This window comes from Emydura macquarii, unplaced genomic scaffold (assembly GCF_026122565.2).
Source record: "Emydura macquarii macquarii isolate MOO-44397 ecotype Brisbane River unplaced genomic scaffold, CSIRO-AGI_Emac_v2 contig_2924, whole genome shotgun sequence".
Lineage (NCBI taxonomy): Eukaryota > Metazoa > Chordata > Testudines > Chelidae > Emydura > Emydura macquarii.
The window spans coordinates 4,956,505-4,980,827 of record NW_027133061.1 but is presented as its reverse complement, the minus strand read 5'-3'; the positions used below and the strand labels follow the sequence as shown (position 1 = coordinate 4,980,827).

The following is a 24,323-nucleotide window of genomic DNA, read 5'->3' as shown; positions in this document are numbered from 1 at the left end:
ACACAAAGGAGGTCCAGGGGTAAGAGCTCCAGTACAAGAAGTGCCTTCTCAAGATGCTTCATAGTGAAACCTATATCATTCTTGTCACTTTCACTGTTGCCCACTGGGTTCTGAAGAGCAGCAATGGAACTGTTAGTTTCACTTTGCTGCTTGAAAAAAATCTATAAGCAGCAGTTGGGGCAGTGAACTTGCCAGCAGTCTTAGGAAGATGGTTCTGCACGAATCCACATTTAAATTGTTTTCTTCCCAACCATAACGGCTAGATTTTTTTTGGTTTGTTTTAATTAAAGCTTAGATTCTAAAAAAAGGTGATGGCTTAGATTCCAGGAGCAAGTAGAGTTTTCTAGCCCTGATGGTGACAGTCTCACATTTATTTCCAAACTTACTTAATTTAGTTACGTTTGCAAAATGACAGAAATTACTTAACACAAAATGCAGCACAACCCATTTTCAAATTTAACAGTACATCAAGAATTGCAGTAGGTAGAATTATTAATTGTTCTTTAAGAAGATCAGACTTCCTTTGGCTGAACATATTTTAAAATTGAATACTCAAAATGTGAGAATATACCAATGACTTTGTAAAACAGAACTTATAGAAACACTTTGGTTTGGATTTACCAACACTATTACTTGCATCTTCTCAACTCATCAGAAGCCAGAGGGCTTAACAATTGGCCAGACTTGACTGGGCATTACATGTCACACACGTATATACGCATAACCCTTTGTTAGAAAGTTAACAACCGTAACCAGGCAATGCAGTGTCTGAGTAAAAGCACCGTCATAAGGTATACGGATGACCTACCTCTGTGCAAGGCTTCAACCAGTGACGCTCACTTTAATCTCACCCAGGTTCCACAGTCTTATACTCACAAGGAATCACTCACTGATCAAAGCTTTCCTTGCTTTAGGTCATGATCCAATTATCCTTCATTTGCGGTGCTCTTAACTGTTCTGGCCTAGAAAGCAGTATGTATAGAATACAGCAGTCTATACTCACAGGTGCCCACCTGAATGAACCTTTCATCCCTGATTTACGCTCCCTACATTTGCTGCCCCAATTTTGTATTAATTTCCAAGTCTACTACTTAATTTTAAAGATACTTAATAGTTGTGGTCCCTCTGTATCTTAACCCAGTATATCCCAGGCTACCCACAGAGATCAGACTTGGCCAGCCATTTGGCTTGTCCACCTTACAACCTGAAATCTCAGATGAAAGACTTAAGCATGCTCAACAATCACGAAACTCTTCCCTATTTCTCTTTGTGAGGCCCGGTATATTACATCCTTTAAAATTAAAGGCGCATCTATTTGTAAATTGCTATTAGTTTTCAGAATTTGGATCACCTTAAACCGGCTTCTCTGTAAAACTCTCTCCAACACCAATGGAAGATGCTGCCTAAAAGCATTTCTTTGTTTTACCAGTTTGCCAATCACACAGGCAAGACAGTCCCAAGGACTTAAACATGCTGCATGATCTTGCCATAACAGCACATTTATGGCCTGTGTTATACTAGATGGGCCTGTTTCAGTGGGGTCCTGCACGGATCAGTTCTTGGCCCTACAGTATGTAACATTTTTATAATCACCTGGAAGAAAACAAAATCATTTATAAGGATTGCAGATGACACAAAAGCTGGAGAAGTGGTAAATAAAGAAGAGGACAGGTCACTGAAACAGAGCGATTTGGATTGCTTGGTAAATGGGCGCAAGCAAACAATGTGTGTTTCAATATGGCTAAATGTAAAGTATACATCTGGGAACAAAGAACACAGGCCATACTTACAGGATAGGGGACTCTATCCTGGGGAGCAGGGACTGTGAAAAAGATTTGGGATCATGATGGATAATCAGCTGAGCATGAGCTTCTAGTGTGACAGTGTGGCCAAAAGAGCCAATTAGATCCTGGGAGGCATAAACTGGGGAATCTCGAGTAGAAGCAGAGGGATTATTTTACCTCTGGATTTGGCACTGGAACACTGTGTCTAGTTCTGGTGCCCACAATTCAAGAAGAATGTTGAATAACTGGAGAAGGTTCAGAGAAGAGCCATGAGAATGATTAAAGGATTAGAAACATGCCTTATATAGTGACACACACAAGGAGCACAATCTATTTAGTTTAACAAAGAGAAGGTTAAGGGGTGACTTGATTATAGTCTGTAAGTACCTACATGGGGAACAAATATTTAATAATGGGCTCTTCAGTCTAGCAGAGTAAGATATAATACAATCCAATGTCTGGGAACTGAAGCTAAATAAATTCAGCCTGGAAATAAGGTGTACATTTTTAACAGTGAGTAATTAACCACTGGCTGTGGTGGGATTCTCCATCACTGACAATTTTTAAATCAAGATTGGATGTTTTTTCTACAAGATCTGTTCTAGGAATTATTTTGGGGAAGTTGTATGACCTGTGTTATGTAGGAGGTCAGATTAGATCATCATAATGGTCTCTTTTGACCTTGGAATCTATGAATCATGCAGCAGTGGATTGAAAAATAGTAAAGATGAGTCTAGGCCAGCCGCAATCCCCTTACCATTAACAGACTCTGCCTGTGCCCCCCTTCCATTACTGCACAGCCAAGGCTTCTTCCACAGCAGTGGAGATTAGGCTGAAGGAAGAGGTGGGAATGGAACTAGGGATGGGGGAGGAGCTAAGGCTAGAGGCAGAACTAGGGTGGGAGGCAGAGCGGGGTTGGGGGTAGAGTGGGTCTGGGGGCAGAGCAGTACTGGGGGCTGAATGGGATTGGGACTGGGCTGGAAGTGTGGTGCTCCCTCCCCAACTACCCTGGGGGCTGGCCCGAGCCTGGAGGCAGAGCAAGACAAGGGCTACAGCATTTCACTGGAGCCTTTATGTCAGGGCTTAAAAGTTTGCCAGTCACTCACTAGCCAGAGGATGATGCACAAGCAAATGAGGAGGTCCCATCCCCAAGAAAGTCCCAGGATAATGCTCTGATGAAACGTCCAGCACTACCCCAACGGCTTTCTAAGATTCCTACCAGGTTGCTGCCTATGGACCCAGCTTGTGGGTTCGATCATAATCCTCTGGCTAACAGGTCTCAGCATTTGAAGGGCACTCCATGCTGGAGGAAAGCTGCTTCCCCTCCCACCAAAGCCCCTCCTGACTTAAAGGAAAGGCAGATCCCAGACCTAAAACACAAGATATAATTCAGCTTTTTGCCACTTAGAGGCTTTCTATGGCTCTGTCCCTCATCACAGCAATCTCGGAGCACCTCACAAACACAAAGGAGTTTACCACCACCACACCCTTGACAGGAAGGAAAGCATTATCCCCATTTTTCCAGATGGAGAACTGAGGCACAGATTAAGTGACCTGTCCACTGTCACAGAGGAAGTCTATGACCATCAGGATGAGAACCTAGATGTCCAAGTTCCAGTTCAGTGCCTTGACCACAAAGCCATCCCTTCATCCCAAAGGTGCAGTAAACTTAGCAGTTCTGTTCACTTTCCAAGTAAATGAAAACCTACTTTTATCTGTATAAAAAAAATCCATTAGAACACTACATGGCAAAATACCAATTAAAAAAAAAAAATGTTGACACTCTGCTCGTTTGTTTTAGATAGCTCTCTGATTCACTTCCAGGTTTACCCTGCATTATTGAGGACATACAACTGTCTATTATACTGACAACTATTTCCAACATTTTATTGTTTAGAAAAATCAAGAGAGTTGGCATATATTTTCCTCCCAACCTCCTCTTCTATTAGGGTTTGTCTTCACTGCAACTGTTAGCTTGAATTAATATCCTCCAGTCACATCATCCAAGCTAGCCTACCTCAGGTGAGAGCAGCTACACTGTGAAACACTTAACTACACAGAATGATTGGATTGGCATCCGATGAGCTGTAACGCAAGTCACTGCATCTCGTCTTTAGCTTCGGCAGCACTCCAGCTCCAACTCTCATCCCAGCCAGGGCTTAAAGGAACACACAACTCAAGCAAGACATTTGTGGGTGTGTGCAGGAGTTGGGTGAGCGGCAACACTCAAATTATATCTTGAGCTAACAGCACTTTGAAGACAAGCTGATACACACATCACACAATTTTGTGTAAAACAGAGAGCAAATGGGTGTCCTTCTCAGAGAAAAGTAATATACTCTGATTTACAGTGAATACCTTTAAATTGTCAACATTTGTCTACAGTTGCCAAATAGGTAAGACAACTCCATAGTATGATAACTTGAATGCCACCAATTTTTAATGGTAAACCTTGCATATACACTAAGGAAGGAGTAGGATTATTTAGGGTGCTACAAGATGACATAGCTAAAAGTAATCAGATTAAATTAAGAGACTAATATAGACAGCAGCAAGAGCAATTCAACAGCAATTGAGAAACCAGGTGTCACGTTCTAGGAGTCTGCATGGGAATGAAGAGCTATTCTGATTCACCCTAGTTACCAGACCAGGTCAGTCTCCTTAGCTCCAAATCAAGAATATCAAAGTTGAAAGTCTCAAAGGCAAATGAGAGGGGGAGTGTGGGAGGCTATGCTGCTAGGACAAAGTCCAGAACACCCAGCTCAGGAGGAAGTTTGGACTGTAGTTACTAACTTGACACATCTCCCAACCTGTTTTTGGTCCTCTTTTCCCTCCACCTGTGGTATCATTTCCATGCTTGCCTATATTGCTGCTCACAGCTTTCCCAAGCAGTAGCATGAAATGCCTCTGCTGTCCATACTGCCTCAAACAACAACAGTGAAAAGTGATCAAAGGCTTGTCAATTTCACGCTGCCATGTTTCTGGTCAGTCTGCAGACTGAAACTGACAAGTCTAGGGTCAGTTTTCATTTTCACTCAAACTCAGAGACTTGTCAATTTCATGGTGACTTAGGAAGGGCCAAGAGCAGCTGACTCAGCCAGAATTGTGTTGACTTGCATTTGCAACTCTGGACTAGTTTTTTTTTTTTTTATAAAAAATGAAAGCTTAAATTATGCGAAAATTGATGACCATCTTTCCCTGTCACAAGTGAAAATTTCCCTCTCACCTCTGGCAGGTGGATATCTCAGGTCCTGTTTAAGTTGGATCAAATTTCTTAGACAGAGCATTCAGAGATTCCAATGCTCAAAAGGCACTACTGCCAGTGGATGCACGGCAACGATCCAGGAAGATTTTGAAGCTGGAAAGTTATTACAGGGTTGTGGAGTGGCTGAGATGCCACAGGTTAGTTTGCTCAGATCTGGAAGGGAGAATCTCCGTATATGGGTGGTTATTTAATGTTCGTTAAAACCCGCATTCAGATAAATCTCTCAGACCAGTGCTTTGAAAAATGCTGTGAGTGCAGAGCACACAATGTATGAAAACAGGTTATGGGACAGGGCAGGGAAGAAAACAGAAAGGTCATTAACTCCTTCCAAATGGGTTTTTTTGTGGGATGAAGGAAAGAAGGAGGTGTTGAGAAAGAGTCCTAGCCCCCCAATATCTCTGACACTGGAAGAAGCCAAATGTGTTTTTGAAGTCTAACTCCCAGAGATATCCCCTGCACCTTAGTCCATTTCAAAGTTCACCTGATTTACTTACAATGTGCACCTTCCCAGGAGCTTAGGGGAGAGGAGGGTATAACCAGGACATGTATGAACTTTCAAAATGTCCCTCCCCCCCCCCCCCGTAATGTAGTGAATATCAAGTCATTGTCAAGGGCAGCAGGTACACAATGCACAGGAGGCTGCAACACCCTTTTTTGAATCAAATGCAAGAAAAGTGAAAATGAACTGAATCAAGAAAGCTCCTAAGCATGTGCTTGCTCCCATTCCTATCCTCACCTTGCACACAAGCATCAAAACCAACTGAACTGGATTGATTCCATTTTTCCCCAGAAGATTTTCACAACTGGGCCAGCACCAGGTGTGAGATTTCAGTCTAAAAAGGAACATTTTCCCATCAACTTCTATAGATAAATGAATGAAAGTTGGTTTCATTTTGCTTTGTTTTAAAAAGATGACCCTGGAACCCAGGACTACATGACAAATATGCAGCCCTAGCTCTGTCCAAGTACTAACAGACATTTAGTGGTTTGTTTTGTAGGAGCAACCAAGTGTTAGCAACAGGATATTGCACTAAGCTCTCTGCTATTAGAGAAAATGGGAAGACCCTGCTGCATGTGGGAACCACAGCAAGACTCTACCACACTTCAGGATTACTTCGCTTCTCAAGCAGGTCAGTTTGTACATTCTCAGGGTGGCAGGACCTGTCACTGAAATCCTGCAAGGTATTGCTCCTGGTAAGCACAGAAATGGAGGGAAGAGACAGGTATCTCCAACTCAGCTTCCCCATACTCCTTGCCTGATCAGCTTACACCTGGACACTAAGCTCCTCCAAATCTCAATATCCTGTATAATCCCCAGGGAGCAGTGGGGATTCCTTTCAGGACACTTTACTGCTGCTCCTCATTGATCTGATCAACTTCATAATATGGTCTACCTCCGCCTTCTAATGGGACAGGTTATCTTAATAGCCCTGAGAACTCAACAAGACTCTCCTACCTGGCAGCACAGACAGTTGCCCATCTGGTTATTGGACAGCCACAGACAAGCTTTTATCATCTCTCTTCTCAGCAACACAAAACAGCAGCAGCTTGACTTAAACTGCCAGCAGGGTTCTAAAGCTCTCAATAGACCATTAAGAGCATCCTAGGACACAAATCAGATGACTTACCAGCCCTTCTCCTCTTCAGCGTAACATAGGGCAACAGGTCATGACGCGTGATAATTCTCAGCAGCTGCAGCACCTGGCGGAAGTTGGTCTCATCACAGCGGCCCTGCCTTTCTAATGCCAGCAGGAAGTCCCTGCCACTCCGGATCATCCCCCTCTCGTAGTCATCAATCACATCCACAAAGAGAAAGGACAACACACGTACGTCCCGGTGGGTCAGGTGAGTGCCCACAATGTCAAACATCCGGTGCAAGCTATAGAGTCCATGCTCCCTGTCCCCCGTCTCCTCTGGCCAGGCTTGCACTCGACTCCGTTTCAAGGTGTCCATCCTGCACGACTGCCAATCCCGCCACGTGCCACCCAATTCCAAAGGATTGGGGGGCTGTTTCCAGCACTGCAACCCTGGAAGATAAAGAGGGCCAACAGGCTTTAATCAAGAATTTTGCTGGACTGTTCCCGGAATACTCTTAGCAAGATACTTAAATAAAAATCCTTGTCTGAATTCCCCCATCAGGAGCAGTTTGTAATCAGATCCTCCTTACACAGAGTCATAATGTTCATACTAATACTTCCCCCCTATATATAGTGCTTTTCACCCACAAGTCCCTACAGTGATCAGTCAGGATTATATTCCCCCCCGTCTGGAAAGTGGGGTTACTTAGGCTCAGAGTGTATTCAAGGGCGAAACAATAAGTCTGTGTCAGAGCTGGAAATAGAACTCAGGAGTCCTGATCACCAGCCCTGTATCTGATCTCCCCTGCTAACTCCTCCTACTATAAAGTTGCTGGAAATCACACCTTCTTATTGTTCGCTACAGACTAGTCCACTGGCCCTCAGAACACAATGCAAAACAGTGTTTAACTGACTTTTTACTGGGTATTAATGAAGGGGGGGGGAGCTTTCCATGAGGTATCTAGCCAGGTACTGACACTGCTCCCATGGTATCTGAATGACAGCATGAAAATATCTATAGACCAGTATAAAGCGCTATGTCACTTTTCATCTAAGGATCTCAAAGTACTTTAAACATTAATTAAGCTTCACAGTTTCCCTTCGGAGGAAGGTGCAGTCTCTTTTACAGAGGAATACTCTGGCACACAGAGGGATTCAGTGATTTGCCCAAGACCATTCAGTGGTTAAGTGGCAAAGCTAGGAAGAGAACCCAGGAGCCCTGACACCCAATTCCCCACTCTAAACACTAACACAACAAGCATTTCATTTATGGATCTTAAGGTGGCTTAAACTTTTCCTCCTCTCACTCACACCATGGTGTTCAAGTCCCACCCTGCTTGGTAATGTGTCATCATGCCACTTGCATAACATGTGTAAGGCTTTAATTAAAAAAGTGAGACTTGGTGCAAAATGTATGGTGTAGTCTCTATCTAGCCCCTCAAGGGGGGGGAACATAATTGTATATAGGTCTTTGCCATCTGTCATCAGGCCGTCCTACCTGGAGTGCCCTCCTGTGACAGGCTGTAGCAGAACAGGCACGCCTGCCTCAGCTTCTCCTCCTTCAGAGCCCCCAGAGACAGTCCAAAGAGCCTCTCTTAATGCACAAGGGCTACTGGCACTATTACAAGAGAAACTTCCCTCCCACCCGCCATGCACGTAAAGTCCCAACACCACAGTCCAGACAATACAGCTTCAGCACCCTTCAGCACACCACCACAACCCTGGCTTCTCTCACCATGCCCTGGTGCTCTGTCAGTTTTCTCATGTCTTGTATCATAATAGCCATCCTAACAGCCACCCTTCCAACCGGAGAGCAGCCCCATTCTTCCCAGTAGGAGCCCACACCACCTCTTTGCTGGGGAGCCTTCTCGCCAGAGGAGCATCCCTCACTCCCCCTGGCCTCTCATGGTTCCTCTGGGTCCTGGCCCTGGAGGTATCAGCGAGTAAGTCCCTCCACTGCTACCCTGCCTTCAACTCCCTTCCTCCCCCCGTTCTCCAGCTTAGAGCCAGCAGACAACTCTCTATGATGCTCCCTGAGCTCTGGCTCGGGGACACCAGCCAGCAAGCCCCTGTTGCTGCTCTCCCAGCCTTCAGCCTTTCCACTGGAAATACCTCCTGCTTCCTCCCAGGACTCCTCCAGTCCCCTGGTCTCTGGCAGCTCTCACCTACCCTTCTGACTGAACCCATCTGCTCTGACTCCCCTTCCTAATACTGAATAGCCTCCAGGTGCTGCCCAGCCCTCTTAATTGGCCAAATGGGAGCACCTGTTCTGGCACAGGGGAGCTGGACCTACTTAATTTACAGGGCCAGCCTTCCAGTGACACCATCTTTAACTATTATGATCCCAAATACCTTCTGGCAAGCATACATCCAAGTTACAATGCCTGACATGGTTAGTGCAAAATACAGGAAGGAATCCAAGCAAGTAATCAAATGAACGGTTAGCTTTGTCCATTCCAGCAACGACACTTGTATCTAATAATATGCTGTAGCTCGGTAGCTTGATGCATGAGTCTGCTTGACGGCCCCATCCAAGGTCTGTGAGCAGGGTTTTTACGACAAAGGCATCAAATATACAAAATCATTAAGAGCAGCCACTGGTATTACAATGAAACAGCAAGCCCAGTACATCAAGTGTTAGGTAAGAACCAGTTCAAGTACCAAGCAGGCCCAAACTTGTTTCACTTTTAAAATCAGATAGGAAGAGGCCAAGTCATACTGGCTTTTGCGACCTCTCCTTACTTCAGTGAATTTCTGGACTAGCCTATGCTACCTGTCTATCATTCAGTTATGCATACTCACCTGCAATAGGACTGCCCCAAAAGGCTGGAACCTATTGGCCTAGCAGTCAAAACCCTGCCATGCCAGATACCTACATCTGATGTCCAGATCTTATTGCCACAGTGATGGGGACCGTCAGCGTAGAGCAGCCCAGGAGGTGCATGTCTGCATCTCAATAGTGCTCATGCCTGCACAAGGCTGATTAAAAGTGGCGTTGACTTGTTCCAACCAGGAAGTTGTACCAACCCCCCAATATAGGGGCAGGTGGGGAGAGAAGAGGAAATTCAGGCTACCTGGACACTAACATGGCTAAGGAAAGTCACTCATGGTAGACAGTTCAGCATTAAGAGATCTCGTAAAGATAGGCCCTATCAATGTTTATGTACATTAATGGGACTGAATTTAATCATATTTTAAATAGGTTCCCTTGCTGATATTAAAACTCCACCTTATTTTATTAAAACTGACCTTTTAAAAATCCAGGTTTCTGGTCCTTTTTTTCACAGTGTTATGTCAAGATGAGAAAAATGCAAAATATATGCCCCATTTAGTCTGTTATGCTTTTGTTTATAATCAGCTTCACCTTCCGGGTCTCGCTAAATGGGAAGGTTTGTTAAAAAAAATTCAACAGGTTTTTTTTAAATTTGTTTTTAAAAACAAAATTTAAGTTTTAAGACAAATTTGAGTTGAAAAGTTCTCATGGGCCAAGACAGCCATAGCTGTGAATTTCTGAACTCATGCTTTAAAGAATAAACTTAATACTCCCTTTATATAGCTTTTACACTGAATATGAAGTTTGCATATCATCAGCAAGGATATTTATAGCCAAAGGAGGCTGCTCAGGGCAGGCAGAGAAAGCTTTGCATGTCCTATTCTGGGTCACACACAGTGCAATCTCTGCCCCCTGCTGCACCACAGCTCTCTGAGGCACCTATATGATTAGTTTTGCCTACCCCTTTCAGAGATCGTTGTCCTCCATAGTTGCTAAGCTACATGGAAAAAAAAAATCGCATATGTCTGAACTGTTTCAACAGACTACACTAGATTGGAAGCAGGCACTGAGCAACACAAAGCACACTCTCGGAACACAAATAATGTAGTAAGAAACTAATAAGGGAACATTTTAAAAACATTTAAAAGGCTTGTACCTAAGAGTTCTGGTTTTCAGAGTTCATTAATTTAGTTTTCAGGGGTTTATTTATCTATCTACCACCAATTTTGGAGTTCCATTTAGCAGTCCAAAAATCAGTGGGTTGCGGAGATCTCTCTTTGTATATACACATAGTACTGCTTCAAACGGCACTATGTTACAAGAGCACATCAGTAGGGTCTACACAGACCAATTCATGTGCAATACCTTAGTGCACTTTAGAAATTACACCCCCATAGTCCACATTACTGCTCTGTGTAGACAAGCCCTTAGATACGAGCCAAGGAGCAGGAATATTGCACATATAAACAAACTGCCCTAGGAAAGAGGTGAAGTCAACATGAATTGAGTAACCATTTCTGGTGCTTATTGGATAATACTTTTATGTATGTGGTGCGGGTGTTTTATTGGTTAAATCTAAAATCAGAAGCCCTACTTATTTATTTTGAAATGTAGCTACTCCTGAAGGAGCTGTGCTTTTGCAAGATACACACTGGACTTAGATACAGTAACTGTTCAAAGTAAATACCAAACAAATGGAAAAACAGTTGTTCCAAACTCTTAACCAAGGGAGTATATATATGTTGCCAATTAAAATCTTAAAGACCTCCTCCCCACCCCCTCTCCTTCTGCTTCCACCTCCTGTCTCTCAGGGCCCACCTGAGCAAGAAAACGACCATGCTGAAGCACAGCTGCTTAACAGTTGGGGACCAACGGCTTTATATGCTTTAACGGTCAACAATTTGTACCGCAAAGGAGCCCCTCCGACTTTTCATGCTATCTGGGAATTACTCTCTTCCAGAGCTGCTATGGAATCCTCACCCTCCAATTAAAAGTGTACGTGTGCAGGTCAAATAAAGTTATGTAAGTTAACTCATTTCTACACTTCAACTTTAAGGTCCTCCATTTCTCCCATCACAGTCAGTGACACCCCTACCAACAGAAAACCCTATGGAGAGGTCTTCAATGCACAGTTAATTCCAGTGATCAGCACCCATGCCTAGCCTGGATGTGACTGCATCCTCACTGGTGTTGAACTCACCTATGTGTGTGTCGCTGGAACTTCTAGGGGGCATATCCTACGGTTCTTTGTGCTGCAACAAGCTGAGCCCCTCTATGATTCTTTTCCAGTGAATTGTGGGAGAACTTGTCTGTCCTCCTGGGCACACAGGAAGAAACTGTGGGAAAGCATTGGAGGACTGTCAGCATTCTTAGCCTGTGTCCTCACTGCAAGGTGGGCAGGCTACCAGCTCAAACTGAAAGCAGCACACAATTCTAGCCTAGAGATGTATCTAAGGGTGTGACTGAATGTAAAAGCAAGCAGTAAAAACCATGTGAAATTGACAAGGCTGCCTGTCTTCCGGTGGGGAGTGGGTGAGAGGGGGCGAAAAGCCAGGGCAGCTGGATCCCACTCCCCAGGCGGCTACCCCCAGCTCCCGGAAGGGAACGGGGAAAGAAGCCCAGAGCTGGGTTGCGAGAGGGAATGGGGATGGCAGCCCACCAGGAGCCTCTGGAGCTGGTGAGGATGCACTCCACTGATCCAAGGAAGGTAGTGCGGACATCAGCCACCACAGGCTGTAAGTTGACCTATGTTAGGTTGACTTATTTTTCTAGTGTAGACAAGGCCTAAGGCTATGTCTACACTAGCACTTTTGTCAGTAAAACTTTTGTGGGTCAAGGGTGTGAAAACACACACCCCTGACCGACAAGTTTTACTGACAGAGGCACTGGTGTGGACAGCGCTATATCGGTGGGAGATGCTGTCGCTCAGTGGGGGAGGTTTAATTATGCCAATAGGAGAGCTCTCTCCAGTTGGCATAAAGCAGCTATGCAGGAGACCTTACAGATAAGGTGCAACAAAACAAGGTCCAAACCCAAAGAGTCAGTGGATGATCACCCTGAGTAGTATGTTGCCTTCTAGAGAATGGGGGCAATGGAGACAACTAGCGCCCCTCCCCCCCCCCAAGAAAGAGAGAAGGGGAAGAAAATGGACAGAACAAGAAGTTAACAGTCATGGCATGGTACAAAAGGGGATATGGGAAGAGGGCTCCCATCTACCAACTGTCAGAAGGGGGGGGGCTCCCACAAAATGAGGCGGGGAACTACTGAGGTACATTATTTTGAGAGGTAAAATGGCCTGATGCAGTAAGCATAGATGGAGAGGCAGGAATCTGAATCTGAGTTCTATTCCTGGCTCTCTCAATGACTCACTGTCTGGCCTGGGGCAAGTGACTGAGGATGACAATACTGACCTACTTCACAGGGTTGGTGCGAGGATTAATGAATGTTTGTGCAGTGCTTTGAAGATATAAGAGCTATAAGTGCGAAGGTCATTCACTTCCTGCTCTGAAGTGCTGTGTGCTGTGGATAGAGGATGCTGCTAAAGTACAGTCATGTTCCACCCCAGAAAAGAGTGCATTTCAGCTGTAAGCAAAGCAATTTCTACATACTTCTTTCCTAGCTCACAGGACACCATGAAGTTGAACTGGTTAAGTCAAAGTGCTTTGAGATCCTTGGGTAGAAGGTCCTATAACAGTGTGAAATATTAAGACTGTAATGGATAGTGATTTTGAAAAATTCCTGTAACAGAAGTGGCCAAAAATACTTTTCAAAATGAGCAAACAATATATTCCACCCTTTAGGCCTGGACTACACAGGTTTTGAACTGGTATAACAATTTCAGTTAGGGGTCTGATTACTTTTAATCAAAACAGTTATAGCACTATAACCTCTAATTTGGACAGTTATATCAGCATAAAGTTACTTTACTCCAGTAGTGCTTATTCCTCTTTCCATATGTGACGGAGTCTCCCAGGAATAGTGCTCTGGAACCGCTCCAGATGCAGCCAGTCAAGACTTTAGTGCTTTGGAGTCTGCCCCTCGGGTCTCCACACACCAGTGCAGCTGCCTCCTGACCCTGGTCTCGGAGGGTTCAGTACCACTGCTCCACCCAAACTCCCCTTGTGGGTCCCCCTGGATGGGACCCTGGGGAGTACTTCCACACCCGAAAGGGGCCATGCACTCCACCTTGCAGTCAGAAGCGATTCACAGCCAGCATGGAAGTCAGAAGGGTTTATTAGTTCTCAGGATTACAGCATAGAAAGACTTTGTTAGCAACTTAATTAGAAGTTACAGGAGCAACTGAGGAGCCCCAGAGCTCCATCCCTGGGCTCTGATCCCATGCAAACCCCCACAGGGGGACTGGCCTCTTCCAGCCAACCACCCCCCAGATCCATCCCCTCGCCCCTCTCCAGTCCTTTGTCTCCTTCCCAGGCAAGTGGCCACTCCTCCTGGTCTCCACCTGCCACAACCTGTTGCTGCTGGTTGAGGAAGGGCAGGGGGTCCTGGCCAAGTCTGCGCACATGTCACTGGGGAAGGCCCATCCGTCCTCTAGTGGCCTCTGCAATCATCACACACCTGGGCCCCATCATCATAACACCTGAGTAACATATGGAGGAAACTCAGGCACACCTACAGCACTTAGAAAAGACCCCTAGAATATCTCAAATTTGTCACACCATACAGGGATTGCTATACTGATAAAAGCATCTTTATACCAACATAACTGCATCCGCTGTAAAGGATTGTACTGCTTTAAATGGCAGCAGTTTAAGAACCACGTTATTCATGTATATACCCTTTCCACGTGTTAGATGTAATATAAAGATTTCTTTCTGCTGCATTCAGGAAAGCCAACCCCTTGCTTGTTTTGTGACAACTTCCCTTCATGACCAAGTGTCTTAACTATAGTAGTTCCCTCCCTGCCACCTGTGGCTAGTGCAGAAGGCAAAAGTGCCCAGCTTTCAGGAGCTGGCATCATATTGCCCCATTCCATAGTCTCTACCTTGGCTGTCTATGAAGTGATAGCAAGCAGCAGGGATTCTACTCTGAACTTTGCCACACACTCTCGCTTCATGACTTTGGGCATGTCACTTAGGATCTGATCCCAACCCAACTGAAACTGATGGAGTTTCACCACTGATTCAGTAGGTGCAGGCTCTTAATCTGCGATTCAGTTTCCCCCATCTATAAAAAGGGGAGAATGATGCTTGCCTTCCTCATAGTTGTGAGTCTTAGTATTTGCAATATGCTTTGAGATCTCTACAGAGATGACACCAAAGTAGTGCCAAGTATCATTCAGCCGAATCCATCAGCTACACTGTGCCTGGAAGCTTACACAGTAACACTTTCCTCCTCCTGCCCACACTCTACCAGTAGCAACAACAGCATGAAAGACTTGAACAGCATGAAAGACTAGAGTTGCAACACTATAATCATTTTTAACATGGGGACAGCCCATGCAACCAAAGTTCTATCCTGAAGCACCTGTTGTACATAATTTGCACTCCTCAGCCCTCCATACACTCAGGTCAGTTAAAGGGACACTATCAAGAAAATAACTTACCTTCTATGTTTTATAAACGTATTTTTTAAAAAACCTCAAAGTCTAGTTTGCTTTTCTCCATTTATGCTGTTTGTTTATTATGGGCAGTTCAGTTTCACTTTGTTTCTACTCAAGTTTCACTTCCTGGTTCTCATGCATTAAGCCTGTGCTGACACTGGGAATCCAACACTGCAGGGCAAGGTTTGAATGCCAAATATATATGCATACACACAATTCATTTAAATAAGTATTTTTGTTTTCATGCGGTCATTTCTATGGCCATTAGGATTTATAAAACCTACACTTGAGGTACAAACAAAATTAACAACTCCTTACTCTAGAATTCTAAGGTATACATATATATAGTACCAAACACCTGGGAAGTGAAGTGCAAAGTTTAAAAAAATAATAAGCATAAGACAATTCTATGCTGTACACTCTGGACAGAAACAAGAAGAGAATTCAGCACAAAAGTTCCAGTCTCTAGAAGTTCCAGCAGGCAGCTTCTCATCGCTGCAATACTCCAGAATGACATTTAAGTCTGTTGTATTCAGTCTGCTTTAATCAGGGGCTTCTACTGTGTACAGGAAAGAAGACATTCAACTTCCCATCCAACCTTGCTCTCCTCCAATTTCAAAGCCACCCAACCAAGAGAACCCGACCTGTTTTGCTGCACAGTAGCATTAAAAAAAAAAAAAAGGACTATAATCCTTTGATCTTTTACAGCTGCTCTGTGACTGAGGGTATGGATGCATGGATGAGGAAGAGAATCCCTCATTGATGTGGAAAAAAAGACTAAAATCCTGTCTACACACACGACAGATCTTAAACTGAGTTTGCAACAGGCAAGTGACATGACTGGCTCTAAAAAAATGGTTCCAGCTTCTCAGCTGGTGTAAATTGGAATAGCTTCCTGCCAATATAAACCAGGTGATGATCTGCCCCATTGTTTGTGTCCACACCCCCACACGGTTAAGGGGACACTGTCAACTGAAGAGAGAGGCAGCCAGTTTCAAAAATGTAATTACAAAGTAGTTGTGTGTCTTACATCTGTCCCAACTCTTCTAGCCAATTTTAGAGATTTTTTTAAACATGTTTTTCTCTCCTACTGTTGCATGAAAGACCCACACACACACACAGAGGAAGCTAACTATAAAAACTGTTGTCAAATACATGAAGCAAAACGGCAAAAACAGAGAAGATTTCCTCTTCTCTTTTGCTCAGTGAACTCAGGTGTTACTTGTAACAAAAGCAGGTAAAAATTCCATACAGAAGTGTGATTTGAAGCTGGTGGTATCCCTTTAATATGCTGTCGGCATGCTTGATTGTTTTCCTGTAAACAGTTCATAGCACTTATTTTGCAGTGTACACAAGTCCAGTGGCACTGAGCCTGTATGACTGGTTTGACTGTTCCCCCTTCCTCCCAGCTTTTCATGCAATAGGAGCACATTGTCCACCAGCTGCTAGCACTGTGTGTGCACATATCCTCTAGGCACTTTATCCCTGTGAGGCACTAGATAGCTGCCCAGGTTCTCCCAGAATGCACTGACAAAAAAACACATAGATGTGTGTACTTGCAATCATCTATCCGAGCCACACAGCTATATTGTGAAGAAAGCGCATGTACAGGTACAACTCAACTGTGTTTGTTGTAACAGAGTAAGACAAGCCTGTCATGGCAAGACTACAAAAAGACACCACTGTACCTGCACACCGGGTGTAAGGTACCTGACCATCACAGGCTGGCTAGCTATAACTCAGTTTAATAGCCAGTACCCAAACATTTCTCTCTCCCTATCCACACAGGCACACACGTGGAAGCTTTGTTGTTGTTGGTTTTGTTTCATACTACTCAGAAAGATATAGGTACAATAAGTTTAATTTGAACAGCAACAAAAATCTTCCTAAATTCTCTATGTTCTACGATAGATCAGCTCAAATCTTATTATGATACAAGGCTATTAACAAACCCACATTCCTGGGGTGTTTTCTTCTCAAAATACTTGCTTTTTAAATTAACAAGACCATTGCCAAAAATGTATTCCATAAAGTAACAGATTTATAGTATCTTTTATGAATAAAATTGCACACATACAATATATTAAAAGCTATACCTTAGATTGAAATTTTGCATTAACCTTGCATTTTCTGAGTTTATGTTCCAAAAGCAATCTTAACTCTACCCCTTGCACAGTAAACTGCATTTTTAAAGTATTGTTTTCATAATCCACATGGAATTTTTTTTAAAGGGCCACCATCAACTTTGAAATCTAATCACTTTTAGAAGTTGAAATAGTTTCATCTCCTTCAAAAGTCCTGAGTCACCCCCGCACATTCTTCTGGTTTACAATCACACTTTACTAGTTTTCTTGTTTTGTTTTGTTTTAAATCACTTTGCTCTCTCCATCTGTCATAGAGTGAAAGATTCACAAGCCCACTATACAGGGAAAATATTTCAACTGACTGACTAGTACTGCTACATATGCCTCCCCACCAATCCCTTTTAGTTATGGCAATCTCATGTCTCAATTCTTCAGACTTATGCACGTGTTTAACTTTACACATTGCAAGCAATTCCACTAATCTTCAATGAAACTACTCCCCGTGCATAAGGTTAAGCATGTGGTAAAGTCTTTGCAGGATCAGGACTTTAAACCCTAATCCTGCAAAACTTTAAGTCATATGTCCATTCAGTTACTCACATACTTTAGTTTTTGCAAAATTGTTTTTGTCTTTACGTGTTACTTGTAACAAGAGTACATTAAAAAAGTCAAACCTCTGCTTGAAAATTTGATTAAGTTGACAGTGTCTTTTAAAAAAAAGATACAATTAGCCTGCCTTTCCCTTTTAAATTCGATTAACTATATGATGAGTGCAAAATTCTGAAGGGACAGAAGCAATAATTTTTTCTTACAATACTAAAAATGCCTTTTCCTTAAGGATTCTCTTTTCTTTCAAGTTCCCAGACCATCACAACCACCATAAGCTCCCTAATTCTTTACTCAAAGGGACCCATATTATATTTATGTCTGTATCTAAGTTCCATAAAATGTGACCATCTGAGATAAATACACACACAGCCTAGAAGCATCTGTTACAAAACTCATAAAAGCAAATGAGCCTGTCCTATGACAAACAAGAACTTGTCGGGAACCTCCGGATCACAGGACATTTGTTGCACTGATATACCTAAGTTGCTGGAAAAAAATTAACAGCTTCTATTTTATATCTCAGACTGCCACCACTGCAATCATCTCACACAGACCAATGCACGAAGTAGTAAATCATAGTCAGCAGCTTTCCAATTCTGAACTGAACCATCCGAGACAGGTCAGTTTAAAGTAAAAGCTCCAGCATCAAGCATCCTCCTCGATTCCATATTACAAATCAGCATGTCTTTCCAGTGCCCCACTTGAAAGCTGATTTATGGCATGAGAATGACACCCCTTATTTGTCTAGGTTTGTGAGCTGTTGACCAGTGACCCCATTTTAATGTCTCTGGCCCCTTCCCATCTAGCATGACTGAGAACCAGTACAAATAAACACACAATACAGTTAGCATTCCTGATCTTTCTAAAGCAAAGCTCAAAGAGGGGGTGAGGAGGAGAGACAACTTCAGGCATTCTATATAGATCATAAAGCAGCAAAATAAGGCATAACTGGTTTTTAAAAATCACACTAGAGCCTTGGAGTGTCTATATACAACATATTTAATCTTGGAAAAATTCTATTTTTGTAATTGACAATTAATTCAGATTTTCATTTGTAAGACTTTTTTCATTTTTAATAATTTTAATTCTTGCAGTTGCAGCAAATTAGAGGGGTGGCTGGGGTTAAGGGCAGCATGGACTAACTGCCCAGGAGAGCTCTCAGCGGGGCGTGAGACACCCAGGCATAAGGTGCAGGAGAGTCCGTGGTCCTAGCCCAGTGGAGCAGAGACCCCAGGCCAGCACCATGAAGAGAAGGATGACCCTTCAGCCACCAGAGAGGCCACCCCACTGCTGAATAGGTCTCGTTCTCCCAGTCATGAGTGAGCGAGCACAGCCATGACAGGGGACTGCAGAGGGCTCCCTGCACAGCCACTGGGCCAGTGACACCAGATCCCCACAGGTCCTATGTGTTCTGGAGGCTGTGCTTGTCAGCTGTTATTGATGGATTTTTTTTGTCGATTTCTGTGTCAGGTGAAATCGACATTTGCCAACAATTAATTACTTAAATTGAATCCTGCCAAACTTAAACATATTTAACACATGGCTCCCAACTGCATGTGGCACAGTATTGCAACCCTGCACATGAGCCAAACAACAACATGATCATCAGGACTACAATCAGGTTCTCGGGTGCTGCTTTTGCTGCGCAGACTGGAATATTTAATTGTGTGTGTAACAAGGTTAGCAAATCTTCCTAATTCCAAGGCTTTTGAGCACTGGATAACCCAATGTGGACTATACCATCTGAAAGACACTCACAATTCTCTACCCATGGCATCAGCTGACAGAGGATGGGAGAACTGCCTGATTTTTGTCAGAATGCAAACAAATGCAACTGTGAAGCATGGTAGGCATGGACAGGCAAAAACAACGGACACAAAAATTCAATAAAGCACCAGACATATATACAGATAATGAGATCCATCACATTAGATAGGATTATTTTTAAACATCAGGGGTATAAACACTCTTGGTTCAGGGCATAAGCCAATCACTAATGGACGGTTTGAAGAAACATGTATTTTTCCATAATTGTCTACTATGGAGTTTCTTGCACCTTCCTCTGCAGTAACTGATATTGGTCATTGTCAAGGGCAGGATCCTGAACTGCTGGAACCATTGATCTGATCCAGTACGGCAATTTCTGTATATTGGGAGAAATGCCACTGAGTGGTTGCAATTAAGTGGATTGAGGCCAGTCCACACTAGAAAAATGTGTAACCGTTTTTAGTATGTGTTTTACACAGCTAACAGCTGAAATTGTATTTATGGGGTTCTAAGCTGTATTGCAGACAGGAGATGGGCATTGGACATCAGCTAGTTCTGCTCAGTGGCCAGTTATTAAAAAAGCCTGTTGCATTTGTGCTATACACCTGCCAAACATAGTTACAAGTTTTCTAGTACAGCTGGGACTCTGTTTACCTTGTCATATGAGTGTCTCAGTAACCAGTTATAATCAACATGGTTCAATCTGTAGTGTTGACAGGGGTTAAGGCTCTTAGAGAAGGAACTGTTGTAGCCAAAGTTTATAAACATGGTTTACACTGTTAGGCAAACTGATTGTAACCCTGTTAGGGTAAATCATGTTTGAAAGTAGTCCTGTCAACAGTTTTTTCTTCAGTACAAAGACAGCTTTCAATATGACAAGCCCACTCCATGGCTGACTCCAATGCCAAATGGCTAAGGATATGATATTGTCTATGCTTAAACTACAGCCATGGTTTTGTATCCTGGTCATGACACCCTTATCTAACCAAGTTACAACAAAAATGGTTGTGGCCACACAATAGGTTTTTTTCCCCCACAGCACAACTACATATCCATCCTGTATGCATGTCCACCCTATCATGCTGCATATCAGTGTTTGTATCAGTGCATCCTGGGAAAACGAAGCAGTTATCTTTTCAGATATTAATACCACTAATGAGCACGGTATCCAAGCGCTCTCCCATACTGCCTTAGCAAGGGATTGATTGCCAGTAGGACACACAAACAGAGCAGCAAGAGGTACAGAAATGCACTCTGAGATACCCTACTGCACAGAAAAAGACCAGCCAACGCAGCTGCACAGGCATAGTGAGGAATCCATCTACAAAGCAAATTAAGTTTGTCAGAAGAGTTAGAGAAAAACAGCCATGTAGTAGCCCAGGCTGCTGGCAAGGGTATAACAACTACCAGAGTTATGAACTGTAATATTAATCATGTTGGACATGGACATAAGCGATGTCTACAGCCAAAGAGATGATTAGTTACAAACTCAGTTAAAAGTTATAGTGTAGGCAGGACTTAAGGAGCCACAGACAACAGAACTGACTAAATATGCTAGTCTAAATGAGTGGGATCGAAAGCTGAATCTAGCAAAATGTCAGGCTCAATCAGGTCTGGACCCAAAGTTTAAGACTAGATGAAAGTTCAACTAAGAATCCAGAGTTTCTTCTGAAAAATAAATGTTCTGAACAGCACTTTGGCTGGGGCTATTTATACACTACTAAGCTCTCATACAGCACTTTCCCAACTCACTGATCTCAAAGGAGGTCAGTATCATTATCTCCATTTTACAGATTGGGAACCTAAGACACAGAAGGTGAAGCAACTTACCCAAAGTCACTCAGCATGCATCAGAGCCAGGAATTGGACCCATGTCTCCCTACTCCAAGCCCAGTGCCCTATAACCTGGACCACACCGCAATGACTTATCTAAAGTCTAGCCAACCTTATACAAAAATCTGTTTATATAAGCAAAGAGGTCAGAGATGTGATAATTTAAGTCAATTCTCATCCACCCTTCCTTTCCATTCATCACTAGGACAGAATTTCCTGCTATGTATTTGTCTAGAGCAGTGTTTCCCAAACTTTTGGAAGCTAAACTACATCAAGAAAATGACACTAATCACAGAATCCTGCCATGTGTTGTTAAAGGCCTACCTACCTTAAGGTATAAATCTTCCACATACATGCACACAGCTTCACACAATCCAGGGAGGCATAACCTCACACTTTAGGAAATGCTCATTAAGAGCATTACCCAGTCTTATTTTAAATGTTTCAAGTTATAGAATTTCTAGTATTCCTCTTTATTCTATGATTCTAGAAGGTTGGCAAGATGATAAGCCAAGGGCAACTGGACTCTGTCCTAGCAGTCTAGTATCGTGTCTTGGCTTGAGAAGCATACTCACCACCTCCTTCAAATTACACATTCAGTTTTTACTGAAGGGTTTAATGCTTACACAGTGTGAGAAGCTTTTACACATCAGCTGGGCAGTTGGAGGCTAAGTCAGGCACACAACAGAAGCTAGCACAATATCACCACTTATGTTATAGTAGTACCTCCCATGAAAATAAACAGAAGTGGGTGAATCACTAGTATGTTATAAAATGATATATAAATACAGACAATATAAAGACCAACCTTAATTTGAAGTTCTTCTTGTCTTGTTTATATCCGTTCTAGTGCAGCAATTCCAATACAGGGGCCCAACAAGAATTTTTAAAGAGTCTTCTATTCCTCCCTTTTACTTTACTTTTTACATAAACAAAAAACCCAACAGAACAGCTTTAAACTCTTTGTGAATGGTTTTATATATGGCTCTTGTATCAGGGAAACCTAACTTCTAAAGTTAGATTATCACAGTGTGATATTAAAGCAGGTAGACTTGCCTGAAGAATTTTCCTAATAACTCCAATGCCAAAATTTCTCCATCTCACCCTACAAAACACACTGTGAAAAGGCAGGGGGAAGAGGGGAGAAGAAGATCCAAAATCTATCCTGCACCCTCTAGGTCATTTCTTTTAAAAATATTTTTCTAAAGCTTTGACTTTACTCTGTTTCCTTATTATTAGGAAACACTTTTTTAAAAGGAGGTCTGTCTACTTTCCTCTGCTCCCAATTTATTTTGTTCTAATTTTATTAGAACTAACTAAATTTCTGGGAAATTTAAGTTAGAGACTCTACCACAATATCCAAGAAAAAGTCATTAGAATTTGAGAAGCATTTTAAAATTCAACCTGTACTTTCTTCTTTATTTTTAATTGTGATTGTTACTTTTAGTGCTGGTCTCCCCCCCACCTCACCCCACACACACGCACACACACACTCTTCCTGTACTTTATCCTGAAGAACAAATCCCTCTCCAAAAGCAGGGGATTTATAAATTGGGTGTTAAATTTTAAGAAAGCTAGCTTGCTACACAGCTGTTCAATTTTAAGACTCCTCCTCACGCTGCACAGCTGTATTTTCCTACAATTATTTTTAAATATTAAAAAATTAAAAATCTGACTCCCCCAGAAATTAAGAAGAAGATCTTAAAATATAATTAAGCCACCAAAGCACGGTTATCTGAAGATGTTTAATATGTCATCACTCAGCTTGCTTTTTGCCTGTGATTGCCTCTTTCCTCCCTTTTTATTAATATTTGTTATAACAACATAGCAGTTCCCACATTCAATAGTCAGCTCTAGTCCTGCTGCCTCTCCTTTCCTAGGCCAGGGAAATTTGGTTTTCTATGAAGCTGAGAAAAGGCGTATTTCTAAAGTGTCTTGTTTTAATTTCCTGCAATTCTCTCCCAGAGACTATCCCCTCCTTTCCTATGCATCAACCTACATGTTTAATAGTGCCTCCCCCAAAATAAAAAATAAATCCAGAAAACTGGGTTTATTAGAAGCTGGAAAACATGTATGGTTTTAACTTGCTGATTCCCCTCCCACCCCCCCAAAGCCACCCTAAGACTCACCACCTGCCTGTCACACCTTTTCTCTACACCTCTATTGCCCCTTTCCCATTCCTCCCCCCAAAAAAATAAAAACCCCAGGGAAACAGGGCTGATGGGACGCTAGAAATGAATGGCTCACTCCTCCCCAGCAATGATCTACCCAGGGACCCTCCTACCAGGCTGCTCTCTACCCTCTCTTCCCCATCCCCCCCAATACCCCAGGAGAGGAGGCTCAGTGGAAGCAGGGACGGGGGGGGGGCTGTGAAAAGTGCTCCCCTCCCCCCAGGATCAGCTACAGGCTGCCCCTCCCCCCCCCGAGAACAGGACACCCAGGGACCGGGGGAGGGGGGCCGCAGGAGCTGGGGGAAGTTTGGACCTTTGCAGGGGCTGGTTCCCCCCGCTCCTCTTTCCCTCTCTCCCCGCCCCAAGGGGCTGCGGCTGCTGCCGGGCTGGGGGGCTGCCCGGGGCTCCCTAGGCCTCTCTCACTCTCTCCTCAGGATCAGGGCGGCCATATTGGATCCGTCAGCTTCTCTCCAGTCTGAGGGAGGCGGCGGCTGCTGCTAGAGCAGGAGCGACATCCGGGAAACCGGCACCTCCTCCCGCGCGGGAGGGGACGGAGGAGGAAGCGCTGCCTACCTCCGGGGTACCGGCACCTTCCTTCACAGCCTTAGGAAGGAATGGGGGCAGGGCCCCCATCTTTGAGTAGGGCAGCCTGGCAGCTCCATCCGGGGTATTCCTGGGTGGCTTCAATACCATTGGGAAGTATGGGGAGGGGGCCGCCATATTGGTAGCGGACAGACGGGCAGGCACATCCGGGATCTGACTTCACAGATACTGAACAGAATGGGAGAGTGCTACCATCTTTGTTAAGGGCAACCTGGCACGTAAAGTAGGGTCCGCTGTTGAAGCTGTGCATGGGACTCAGGCTCCCAGCTGATGAGCGTTTCTTTGTATTTAAATAAA

General features: G+C 43.6%; 1 protein-coding gene across 9 annotated transcripts in view; it reads right to left on the bottom strand.

Annotated features, from left to right (window-relative positions):
• The window catches only part of DEDD (death effector domain containing), a 36,719-nt gene that overhangs the window by 7,667 nt on the left and 4,729 nt on the right, over nucleotides 1–24,323 (bottom strand). For 2 of the 9 annotated variants that reach the window (XM_067569681.1, XM_067569684.1), the window contains one exon: nucleotides 6,678–7,076. In XM_067569681.1, the coding sequence (XP_067425782.1) occupies nucleotides 6,678–7,002 (325 nt within the window). In that variant the 5' untranslated portion in view covers nucleotides 7,003–7,076. The other 7 variants (XM_067569679.1, XM_067569680.1, XM_067569687.1 and 4 more) reach the window with 7 other exon arrangements.